This window comes from Pelecanus crispus, chromosome 3, assembly GCF_030463565.1.
Source record: "Pelecanus crispus isolate bPelCri1 chromosome 3, bPelCri1.pri, whole genome shotgun sequence".
Classification (NCBI taxonomy): domain Eukaryota; kingdom Metazoa; phylum Chordata; class Aves; order Pelecaniformes; family Pelecanidae; genus Pelecanus; species Pelecanus crispus.
In genome coordinates this window covers 58,028,837-58,041,404 of record NC_134645.1, presented here as the reverse complement: position 1 = coordinate 58,041,404, position 12,568 = coordinate 58,028,837, and the positions used below count along the sequence as shown (strand labels likewise).

General features: G+C 36.0%; 1 protein-coding gene across 6 annotated transcripts in view; it reads right to left on the bottom strand.

Annotated features, from left to right (window-relative positions):
* The window catches only part of STXBP5 (syntaxin binding protein 5), a 113,759-nt gene that overhangs the window by 4,040 nt on the left and 97,151 nt on the right, over positions 1–12,568 (bottom strand). For 5 of the 6 annotated variants that reach the window (XM_075707198.1, XM_075707200.1, XM_075707201.1 and 2 more), the window contains 5 exons: positions 9,778–9,828; positions 5,470–5,709; positions 3,614–3,983; positions 944–1,109; positions 8–119 (listed from right to left, as the gene is read on the bottom strand). In XM_075707198.1, the coding sequence (XP_075563313.1) occupies positions 8–119; positions 944–1,109; positions 3,614–3,983; positions 5,470–5,709; positions 9,778–9,828 (939 nt within the window). The remainder of the gene's footprint in view (positions 1–7; positions 120–943; positions 1,110–3,613; positions 3,984–5,469; positions 5,710–9,777; positions 9,829–12,568) is intronic. The other variant, XM_075707204.1, reaches the window with a different exon arrangement.

Below are 12,568 nucleotides of genomic sequence, written 5' to 3'. Positions count from 1 at the left end.
AACTTACAGAGCTCTTCTCTGTCAAGTGACTGTGCCCCACCTCCGAACAGGCCTTTAAAGAACCCCCTGTTTGGTGCTTCTGGTGTTTCTACGGGAGTGAAGAGCTCACCCAGCATTTCCTTTGCAACAGAGAGGAGACACAACAAGGCATACGTTATTTCACACACAAATTAATGGAATATTCTTTCACTTTAAGGATTTATTTTGTGGATTTGAATTTCAAAATGAATATGCTTTAATAGGCATCTGCCTTTGCAAGGTGACTTAGGAAATAAAAAATAAAAACATATCAGGAAATCTGTCCAAGCCACCTGTTTGGATAGTTGGAAGCTTATAGTTCATGAAGTTCAGTAGCAAAGAAACGGGTTCGAGTAAAGCTGTATGTGCCCCTCAACAATTTACTTGGGCAACGCTCCTGATTTTGTTCTGTTAAAACTGTATCTACAAATACTCATATCCATGCATGGTATGAACATAGAGCTTACAGCCTGTGTCTCTGCTATTTCAGTATTCTATACAGCTTCCAAGCTGAAGCATGGCTGAGAATTTTTTCAAGCTGTTAATACCCCTGAAACATAATGGCTTCCTTCAAGTATCCTGAGTTAGCATTCCCCACTTGTGTCAGCAGGCACCTCTACCAGCATCAATGGAACAAGGGAGTTTTGTTAACTGCACATTAACACAAGGAAATTTCCTACTGATCAAAAAAGAAATCAAGTAAGGAACTGTTTCAAATACAAGAGGATGGATGAAACAGTAGAATTTATGAGTCAGGGAAGTAATTCATCCTGAATCAGACTCTACAGAGAGAAAAATCAAAGCATGAAAGCTGAAGTGCTCAGCTTTATGACAAACTTAATTACTGTAAGCATCATAAATCTAGAACTGTCAACCTCAGAGTATATCTATGTCAGAAAACAGTAATTATTTTTTAATTCATTACCTGAAGATTTTCACATGTTTCTTGACTGTAGGTGAGCCTCTGTATTTCAGTTGGTGAGACAAGATAGAGTGCTTGTCCATTATTGGTGAAGCAGAATGTTCTGGCTATCCGCATATTGGTGAGTGGCAGGTAATATACATCCAACAATGGCCTTAAACTTGGCAAACTTAAGAAAAAGAATTAAAAAATAAATAGATATAGCAGGATGTCTAGTATTGATCAAATGGCTCATTGTTAAACTGCAATACTTTATTTTTCTCTTCACCATCTGTGTAAGTACCGCATAAACAGGGTATCATTTAATGCAACTACAAAACCTCAAAACATAAATATGAGATTTTTCAAGGTAGCACCTCAAAAGTGAAATTTAACATCTGGATCACAGATGCATTTAAAGGCATCATTTAAATGATACTCTGAGCATGTAAATCACAGATTCACTGAAAGCATTATTCAGTAATTACTAATTAAGTATTTTGATAAGTATCTGCCAAAAGTTTACAATTAAACATCTTGCCTCTTCTCCCATGTGAAGAATTTCTCCTTGACTAAAAATACAAGTCTAAAAGATCTCTCCTCAAGAACACTTGGAAATACATGGGGGTGTGCTTTCAAAGGAAAAAAGAATTCAGTAGCCTCAAACAACAGTCTTATGAATTATGTCCACCTTTTTTGTCTGACTGCACATTTAAGAGGAAGTCCTCTTAGAATAAAGTTCGCTTACCTTGTGTTTTCTGATTCTGCACATGTAACTGCAGTACTTACTGCATCAAGCTACTGAAGAACAGATGCAACACACAGGCTGTAACAATGCTCTTGCTACCAAACATTCCTCTCTCTCTAATAATAAATGCAAGTAAGAAGTGACTGAACACTTGATGTCTTGATAAAGAGAACCCAAAATAAACCGTTGTCTCAAAAACATCCCCTGTGAAGTTTTTGTAAAAACGTAATTTACACAAGATGTTACCTGCAAATGTACCAACAATACATTAAGCAGCTTCTGCTGCAGATACCATCTGCATAAGATTATTATTTCTAGAAACTAAAAAAAAAGTAGTAAAGGGGCAAAGTGAAGCTGAAAGCAATGAAAAAGAAAGATGTAGTAACCACAACAGTAAGTGTTGGGGTTTTGGGTTTTTTTGGTATGATACAGAAGTTTTAAATGTTAGGCTTGCATTTTATAGATTGTGGATTGTCTCTTAGCAAGAGACTTCATATGTGACAAATGAAAAGAAGGAGAATAGGTAACATGACTTTGCAGGCAAGTTCTACAGGTAAGAAATAAAAAGCAATATTCTCTTGCAAGCACATCACCCAGAAATGACACTTCTGCCGTGCACATGTCTAAAATAAGAATATTCCTAAGAATGAGTTAGTAACAGGGAAGTGCTTTGCTTCAGACTGATGGAAGCATAAAACATCCTTACAGCTTCAAGACAAAACACAAAAACATTAGATCAGATAGGACAAGCATGACATCCATGATAGCATTTTCAGAACATCAAACAAATCTGTAACAGAATCTTAAGTCCTATCTAAACTTTTATCAGTAGATAAGTATGGGGCATCTTGGGTATGACACAATGCTCTGACAACTTTACACACGTTAAGTCCACTTCCCAGCAGCAATTCATGCTTATGAAATGGAGTTAATGCTTGGGAGTTCAACTTCCCTACACAATATAACAATACATATTTACAATTTAGCACTGACCTCTATGCAAAGTTCTTTAGAAAACAAAATGAATCCTGAGGAAAACAGAATTTCTTTGAATATATGGTACCTGAACATTATTAAGTTCAGTTTTAATTAGGGAAAAAAAGAGGGCTTGCCCTGCAAGGCAAGCAGCATTTTCTAGAGATGTTCAGAATATATGTTAGGATATACATCAATGGAGTTAACAGACTTAACAATGAAAACTTATTTTTTAATTGTAGTATGCATCAGATCAGCTTTAGTTTTATTCCTAACAACTTCCGAAAGAAGTATCCTTTTAGAGAATTTCCCAAACTGAGAGCTTGTTTTCACAACCTTAAAAATAACATTTTAGGAATTTTACTGGCACAGTTTTATAATGCTACATTCCATATTCATCTTAGCATTAGCCAGGACTAAAACGTAGGTGCAAGGGTATAGATATATACGCACTGCTGTTCAGAATAAAATAGCATTTGGAAATATTCGAGAAAAAGGACATGTTAAAATTACATAGGCGACATGTAAGTACATTCAAACATTACTTTCACATGTTTGAACTCATAACTTAAACCCCTTACTTTAGGTGACTTTTTTCGATACTACAACTGCTAGCAATTAAATCTTGCCTTTACAGCCTGAGTTTAAGGCCTTTAAGACACGAGCAAGCTACACAACAAAAAAGGTAAGCTTGAGGCATGAGTGCGACGCAAACAGCTGCACAAAAATATGCAGAGTTGTGGTCAAGTACCAGCTGAAGGTCTGACTCAAGGCAGTTTTCTCCATCAGGGAGTAAATTCACATTTGAGAATCTTCATCAGCTCAAGGACCTATATCACACTTTTGGAACTATTTGTTGAATCAGGGTAGCTTGAGCTAAACTGGTAAACTTTTTCATGTGTTAAAGGCATAACTAATAGGAATGCATATTTGTTCTTTTTATATTTAAATTACTTTCAAACAGGTCTTACCTAAAAGTCATAATATGTCCATTAGCACAGAAACATGCAAGGCAGATACTGTTACTCAATGACACTATATCTCCACGAAGAACAAAAGAAGTCTCTGTTATGTTTTGCTTATAAATACAGTTCTGGGATGGCAGTGAGATGACTTTTGCTTGCTTTTCTGAACAAATCACTGCATATTGGTTTTCACTGATTTCCTGAGAGGAAGAGGGGGACACTGAGACAGGTCGTCGCTTTTTCGATTTATCTTTTTCATCTTTATCTTCAGGAACATTGTGTTCTCTCCAGGGTTCATGTGCTGGTGGGACCAAAGCTCCCGTGGTATCCAGAAAAGCCATTCTCAAGATTGCCCCTTTTAGCCTCAGGATGGTTCCTAGGAAAAAGAAGTTGAGCACATTTCTAAAACAGTTCTAAATTGTCTTTCAAGCTACAAAATAGTCCTTTAAGAAGCTAGCAAAATGAAAACAAGAACTTAGGCTTGCCTCTGTAGCAAAATAGACGTATAAAAACCTTTGGATCTTTATCTAAAAACCAATGAAGCACATTTGTATTCAAGAAAGTGTTAAACCAGCTTTCAAGGGTCAAGTGTATGCGTACTCCTCCATTAACTTCAACAGAAATGTATACATTTACTAAGAGAGCTAAGCTGGAACACACATTTGTACTCAAGTTCAGTGTCACAAATGCAACTAATTTCATTCTCTCCTGAGGAGTACACAGTGTGCTCAACATCAACAATAGATGTTATTAGTCAAAGGTGAGCACCTCCTTTTTCTTCAGTACAGACAGGTTCAGAAACAAGCAACGTGTGACAGCTGCAGTTCACACTTGAATCCACTTCTTTCTAGCATAAACTGAAAGAGGAAGTTTTCCCTCCCCACTGTTTAAATCACTGTCTCTGTAGGCCAGATCTTAAGCTAATACATTTCTTATTTTACTTATATTTATTCACAAGCAAGTAAATCATGAACATTTGCTAAGCACACAAAAAAATCATACACATGGCAGTATCTTTTAAGGTTCATGCTGCAGATCCAATGGTTAAACATACTGTCCAGTCTGCAGCCTTGCCTTTACAATCAAATGTTACCAAATCTGAATGCTGCTGCCAATACCATACTCAGTAAGCACAAATCAAATATGGTCTAGAGGTCACGCTATTCCTAATCACTATTTCAATCAAATAGCATTGCAATTTGCATGTCCTGATACCATTCTGTATGATGTGTAAAGTGGAGGAGAGCAGCATGTTCTGCATGAGACAGTGGTAGCAGGAAACCTAAATCTATGCCTAACAGCACATTCAAACCATTAATACATAATTACAGCAAAATCAGTTGCTGTGTATCAGAAAAACAAGAAAAACCTCTCACAGCACCTCAAAGGAATATATTATCACTAACATTTAAAGCTAGTCGTTCAATATACAACCCTTAATTTGTATTCCCCTTTCATGATGCAGGAAAACTGCAAGTTTCCTACCTCATGACTAAAAAACAACAAAAAAAACCCAACCCAAACCCCAAACTGAGCATTTGAAATACTCATCTCCCCTGCTATTTCTGTTTAACAATTGCCATGTACTACATTAAGGTTAGAAAACATGCATTTCTCAGCAAACATATATTAAAGTGCTATTTTTATATTATATGAGATTGTATTTTCTACTTTGCAACTCTAAAACTCTGGTAATGAAGTAACCAATCTAGATTGTTAAGCTTAGTAGCTACATCAATGAAGTATATATTAAGTTTCAATTAATCCATAATTGAGAAAAACATTTTCTTTAAAAAAAAAATATGAAGAATGACAACAATACTTTATCGAAGTATACTTTAGCCCATCTGCTTTGTACATACCACTAGGAGAAACAATTACTGGCTGAAGAAGTCTTTGCTCTCCTCCTGGGGGTAAGTTCAGTGCAATGACAAGCACTGTACCCAGTGTGGTCCCAACCCACAGGCATGGGGAAGGTGATGTATCGGCCTTTCTTGTGAAAGTCTCACAAAAATGAAGAGCTGAAATTGCCTCGCGTGACTCTTTATCAATGCTAGTTACACTAGAACTCCGGGACCGACTAAAAGAGTTGTCTTTGACATCTGAAAGTAAATCAGTATTAATTAAAAAGAATGGCAAAATGCAGGCATTAAGAGAATTCAGATTTTCTTTTTTGATCTTTAGCATGAGGTATATACTAACTACCATTCTATTAATTATTACTCCTGTATTCTTCCTTAGTCATATTTCCTTTTGGCCCAGTTTTCAACGCCGTATCCTGAACAAAGCACCCAATCTTTTTTTTGCAGAGGTTGCTATTAGGTAGTTATCATGAATGACTGTTATGCCTATTTCTGTCTTCGTGGGACAGAGCGTAACAGTTGTCAAACAGGACTCCTCCTTTAAAAAACTGAATTACAGACCTCTTTGCCAATCAGTTCATTGATTAGATTAAAAAATATTGGCTTCCATGGAACATGGTTTAATAATCTTATGAAGACGCAACTACTTCAGTTTAAGAACTGGACTGACATCCAGACAGCTTGATAACATGTAACCTGTAATGACTCATAGTAATATTGTCCTGCTTTAGGAAACTGTATGGAGGAGGTCCAACAGGCTATTTACACACCCCCAAACTTTTAGTAAGAGAAACATCAAATGCTACCAAATGCCACCTGGCATTGGTATACAAAACTGAAGATTTCTGTTTTGAATACGGTATAAAGTGGCACTAATAAATTTTTCAGAACATCTTGCTCATTGCTTAGCAAATAAGGTTCTTGTAACAGAGTGAATTCTGGTATGAACAAAAGCCTCAAACCAGTACACGTGCTGCTCCATTCTAGCTTTGCACTGTCTGTACGTGCGGTGATGCTTAACACATCAGCATGTTTGAATTTATCTGTGCATTCACAAATTAATGCTTTACTTTCTTAACTCATCATTCCAAAATTTTAGCACAAGACAACCCTTACTAGTAAAAGCTTGATGCAATTTATATAATGACTTTTTAAAAATTAAGTTATTGTTTTGGATCTTTGGGTAGGGTATAGATGCAACGGGCATCTTTAAAGCAGGACTGAGAGCTAAAAAGCAACATTTAACCACATACTTTCTGGAAGTATCACTATGCCACTTTCATTAAATTATAGCAAAACTTTCTACAAACAACATCTAACATGCATTTGAAAAGCATACAAACTACATTTCAACAGACTAAATACAGACATCTACTTAACACAAACAGTGAATCTACTCAGGAGGTACTTGTCTTATTCCAACAAGGATAGAAAAATTATTGTCCTGCCAAATTTTAGCTGTCAAATGTAAAACATGGATTATAAAAAGAAACTACGTCAACTACTCAGATGCTGACATAGTTTTCACATTAAAAAAAAAAAAAAATCAAATCCAGAGTAAAACCATGAAAAATAAATTATTTGTTTTTATAATTCTTCTAATGACCACAACCTCTTAAGATGCTTGTTTCTTCAGGCTTGAATATTTACTAACAATGTTTTTTCAATTCTAACATGGATTACTCAGTCTGAATATAATCATACAGTAACTGCAACAGGCATAAAATTAAATCTGCATTTGTTGAGTTGCATCTGGTTGAATATTTGAAGAGCATTTGTACAAATTCCAGAATCATTGGAACGGACAGGAAAAACCCCATAAAAATTAACTTGCCAGACAATACAGGCATTGTGGAGGGTGGACATTCATTCAGGAAAGAGAACTGGGGGTAAAGACTTTAACTGCATTAGTGCACATTATTTATCCTGAAGTCAAGGAAGAATCTGTGGTTTGTTAACAGATTAGTTTCAGCTGAAGAGGAAGGAACAACAGTAGTGATGACCAACTACACGCCATTTCATCAGAAGGATGGAAAGATGAGGCTCTTTTGAGCCACTAAACCAAAGGATAGGACCTAGTGGCAATGGCACCTTAATCACCTGGATTACAACATTGAAAAGCAATGGTATAATGCAGCCTAGAGTATGTTCAAGGTATCTTCTGCTCTAGAAAGTGGAGGAAAAATACAGAAGCACATACTTTAGATTTTGTTTTGGCTATTTAGGGATGCAAAAGGGTAGGTTAAAGATCTAAAGACAGAAAAGTAGTTTGAAAGAACAAGGTCATGGAACAGTAAGTTTCAAGAAGCCATGGGAAGAGCAGGGAGAAAATGATAAGGATAATAAACGTGGGAGAAAGGCATTTCTGTCTCCTAGAGTCAGTAGATATGGCCAAGTAAGTGACAAAAAAATACAAGTAAGCTGACAATCTCTGAAGAACACTATGCAAAAGCTACCCTGCTAGGAGAAAATACAGAAGCAAAATAATAAAAAGACTGTAATTGCCTAAGGAACTTATTTACAGACCTGAAAACCTAGAAGAATTTTACACAGAACAAAATGAGGCATCTAAGTGCAGATATCCACACATGCGCAAAGTCAAACAAAACCAGCCAAAGGCTATTACAATTCACAAAGTACAAGTGTACCACAAGTGCGACGACAAAAAAATTCCATTATTTCAGTAGGAAGAACAGCAAATATTAAATGATGTAGAAAATGCTGAAACTTTCAGGATCAGAAAATAGCGAAAGAATTTCAGCATTCTCTTTTCTCCAGTCTTCATAAAAAATAAAACTCCTAAGTACTTATTGCTATCAAAGAACTGGGAGTAAAACAACAGTAGAGTTAGAATGAATTGGATAATATTTAAGTATAAATATGGTCCAGTTTGTAAAGTATGATAAAATTCTCCATAAACTGAAGTTACCCCTAAACCATTAGTAAATGTAGTAAGGAAGAACAGACACAGATTGAAAGGAGAAATCAAATTTTTCTGCTCTTTTGTGTCAATAAGGCCACAGTTAAATCCCTCTATTTCTGGGCAAAAGAGTCTTAGAAAGATGAAGAAAAATTCCAAGTCCAGAGGAGATTAACAGAAGCCATCCTAGATTTAGGCAACATAACCTAAAAAAGCAGAAGGAACTGAACTTTGTAAAAGAAAAATTTATCTGCAAAAATGAAGATTAGAGATATGATGACAGCTTTCAACTGCATAAAAGATGGCTAACAAAGATAGGGAGCATTTGTTATCCCTTTTCATTGTGGAAAGGACAAGAAAAAGTTAATATGGAAGCAAGGAAGATTAATTAAATAACAGGAAATTTGTCTGACTATAAAACATTGGAACTTTGTCTGGGATTTTTGTAAAAACTGGTTTACTGGAGCCTCATGAATAGATGACGGGTTAAATTATCAGGCATCTGGATCCTTGCCATAGTAATGGATCTCTGAGGGTTCCTTCCAACTTCACATTTCTCTGAGTGGAGCAAGCTGTAATTGTAAATTGTAAATCAGGGTGGTCCAGTTCAGTGTCAGGATATCCCAGTGCCATGGACTTCCCTTGCTGATAGCAGCAGTTGTCAAATACACAGTTCTGCAAGCTGCCACTCTGATCCTGGCCTGTCTTCTGCTGGGGTTGTGGTAGTGATCTGATCTACAAGCTGGCAAAGTACTAAAAAAAAGTACAATAGATCTACCCATTTGTATGCTGTTTTAGTTATGCAATAGAATGACCTTTAGTACTACAGGCTTCACAACTGAATGCTTCTTACATGAAAAGTTACTGTGCTTTTTCAAGAAAAATGAAATTCTCAGACTGGTCATCCATCCAAACAGCTGTATATTATTTTCATTTAGAGAGAGTGGTCACAAGACAATTAACACTTGTAAAATTATGTCCAACTATTTGTTGAGTGGAGCTCTACATATCCTGTTACTCTTAAGATATTTCATTTTTCAATTTAAAATGTATCAGATGGTTCTAAACAGGCAGCAATTTTCCTTACATTACCTGCTTATTCACACTTCTGCTATCACAGTACTACTGATAAAGTGAGTGACAGATGCCTAAAAATTACGAAGAAAGTGCGATAAGCCATGTACAAGATTTGCAGGTTTACCTTATGACAGCAATGACGTTTTGCGCCTGAGAGCCCCTCAAAGTGTGAAATTAAAATTTTAGTTTTACACTTCAGAAAAATGCAACATAAAATCGTGATAGTTTACATAATTTAGGACTCTTCCTTTAACATACTTGCATTCTGTAAAACAGTTTTAGCAAAAATGAAATCAACTATGTAAACTTACCTAAATCAGGCTTTAACTCAGTTGGCAAACTTAGCTTCCTGGACATCTTTGCTGAAAAGTGAAGTATATCTTTTTTTTAAAAAGAATAAACATGATTCTGATGGCCTTTATTTGCTTCTTTCCCAATATATCATTGTTTATTACAGTAATGGCAGCACTTAACAGGATTTCTACTAAAGCAGAGCCTCACTTCCACAAGGGAGGGGTGCAAAGTAAAACATGGAAGATACCAAAAATCCCCAAATACAGCATTTTCACTTTTGCCAAGCTCCATTTCTCCTCAGGCTTCAGGCAGAACTTGATGGATTGGATGAATTTTGCTTTGGCTCAACCTCAAGTTTTATCTCCTCAGGTGAGAGTACAGAATACAGACTCTTGGCTATTGCAAGAATGTGCACTGAAGTTTACATAAAGTTAACATCCCATCCCCTCTTCTGCCCTACTTCCTGATTAAACCAGAGATATTTAAAATAGAGACAAGATGAACTTTTAATTATGCTAAAACATTAATGCACATGTGTAAAAAGCTAGTAATCTGAGATGCAACCTGCAACCTTAGAAGAATGAAGCTGTTATAGAGAATAATTATAAAATCAGCAGCATACAAAACACTTGCAACACTGTCAAACGCAAGACAGTACAATTTTGATAATATTGCTGAGGTAAAAAATAGCACTTGAACTCATCCCTGACTTGGAAAATTCTCTTTATAGGAATGGAAATCTTGCAGTCCGTTTAAAACACAGTACCATACTAACAAATGCTGCTATAATAAAAGTCACTAGTAAACTAGCAGCCGTATATCCCTCTTCCATCTTTCTTTCAACAATTACTGGAGAAGGAATAGTTTTGATGTAGCTTAACTACTAGACCAGGGCCACACTCTGAATTTATTTCCCAGCCACATGCTTGAATTTTGATATATTGTTTAATTCTTCACTATCTTGTAAGGGTAATACTTCTCTACCTAAAGCAGATGTTGAGAGTAGCCTCATAACTCTACGAGTACCTTGTAATGGACACCAGTCATAAAGCAGCCTGACTCTTGCTGCTTCTCTCAGCTAAAAATGTAGTTAACTTATTCTAATTATCATTTTAACAGAAATCATTCAGTTTTCTACATATCCTGAAGAACGACATATGACTTAAAGTTACTTCCACTCCTTCAAAAAGTGAAATACTTCATTGTATCATCAATTATGCTCATCAATATTGCAAATTCTAGTTATCTGAATAGCTGAACAGTTTTATTCCTGTCATACATTATAAAAAATTGAGAATAAGACTCCAGAAATAATCTTCTAATTTCCTTCATGTGTCAATGTTACAAAGTATGTCCTATTCAAATTAAGCTGAAATTACTCTCAGACTGAAATGCTAGTCACCAACTTATTTTAGTGCAGGCTGAACCTGCAAAGGGCAGCCCAACTACATATTTTCATCCTTGAGTTGGCACTGGCAGCTGCCTAGCCTAATGGCGAGGCCAAAACTCATCTAAATGAAGTTTCTGTTGAGGGCTGTTTTCAAAAAGATCAACTCCTGTTTCAGATCAGAGCTCAGCTATACAAACAGAAAACCATGGCACAAAACAGCACTAGTGACAAGGAACCCATATTTGTGCTGTCACCTTGAACTTCCATCAGCTTGAAAAGAGATCATGAAACCTTATCTGGAATTGCGAATTACAAGATGGGCATTCCTTGTCATAAGACTTGTTTTCTGCATTAGACATGTAAATCATAAAAGCTGAGATACTGAACAAAAGCTCAAGCATGCACACAGAAAATAATCTGAGATATTTTTGGCTTTTCACAGCTTTTACCATGTGTGAATACCAGCAATGATTAACTAACTTAGTCACTTTGAAGACCAGAGCGGTCACTTTTGGCTTTTCAAATATAAATGTTTAACACACAATTTTAACAAATTGGAGAAAACTGACAAAAAAAAAAAAAAGAGATACTAGGTAACAGGTAGTATAGCAGGTAATAACAAGTATAAGGCAAGTGTGTTGCATTTCAAGACTCAATCCACAGTTTTAGCTTTTTGTCCTTAGTGAAAGGCCAGCTGTGTGAACTAGGTTGATAAGGTAAAACAAATTTGTCAGACATCATTTTCTACAAACACTGAACTATGCCTCATTAACAGGACAAGAGGATACATGAATTGTTAAAAAGGATGTCATTGCTAGAAATTGTGAATTCATGTGCTATGCAAAAAATACTTTTTAAAACATACATGAATGTGTCAAAAAACTCCGTAATTCAAATGTAAATAGGAAACAAGAAGCTATTTAAATAGCAATACTGCCATCTTGTGTTTAAAGGAAAAAGTGCCGAAAGATGCAGTAAGAAAATAGGAGTATTTTGCCAGCTAAGCCATTTTTAACTAACATTACTTAGTATAAAAAAAACCCTGCTTGTATTCATATCTGGCTTATTGTTTACAATATTTTTTTGAAAATTCAGTTTTGCTATGCCTCTGATGAAAACCAACAAAATGCTAGACAACTTGTATGACACAAAAGACATAAATCAGAGAAATGGAAAAGATAAGATGGAGATCTACATCTACAATGTCAGGCTTTTTACTCTGGTTGTACAACAGGGCAAAGGTGATGGTGACTGTTCCTGCTGGGTGTGGTTGACCTCAAGTACTAGCTGTCATATCAGAGTTTAATACCGCTCGGTGTTGGTGGTGGTTGCTGCAGCATTTACAGCCAAGACCACCCTTCTGCAGCTGGTGTGAGACAAGGAGACAAGAGAGCAGGGAGTCATTCTGCCCCTCCTAG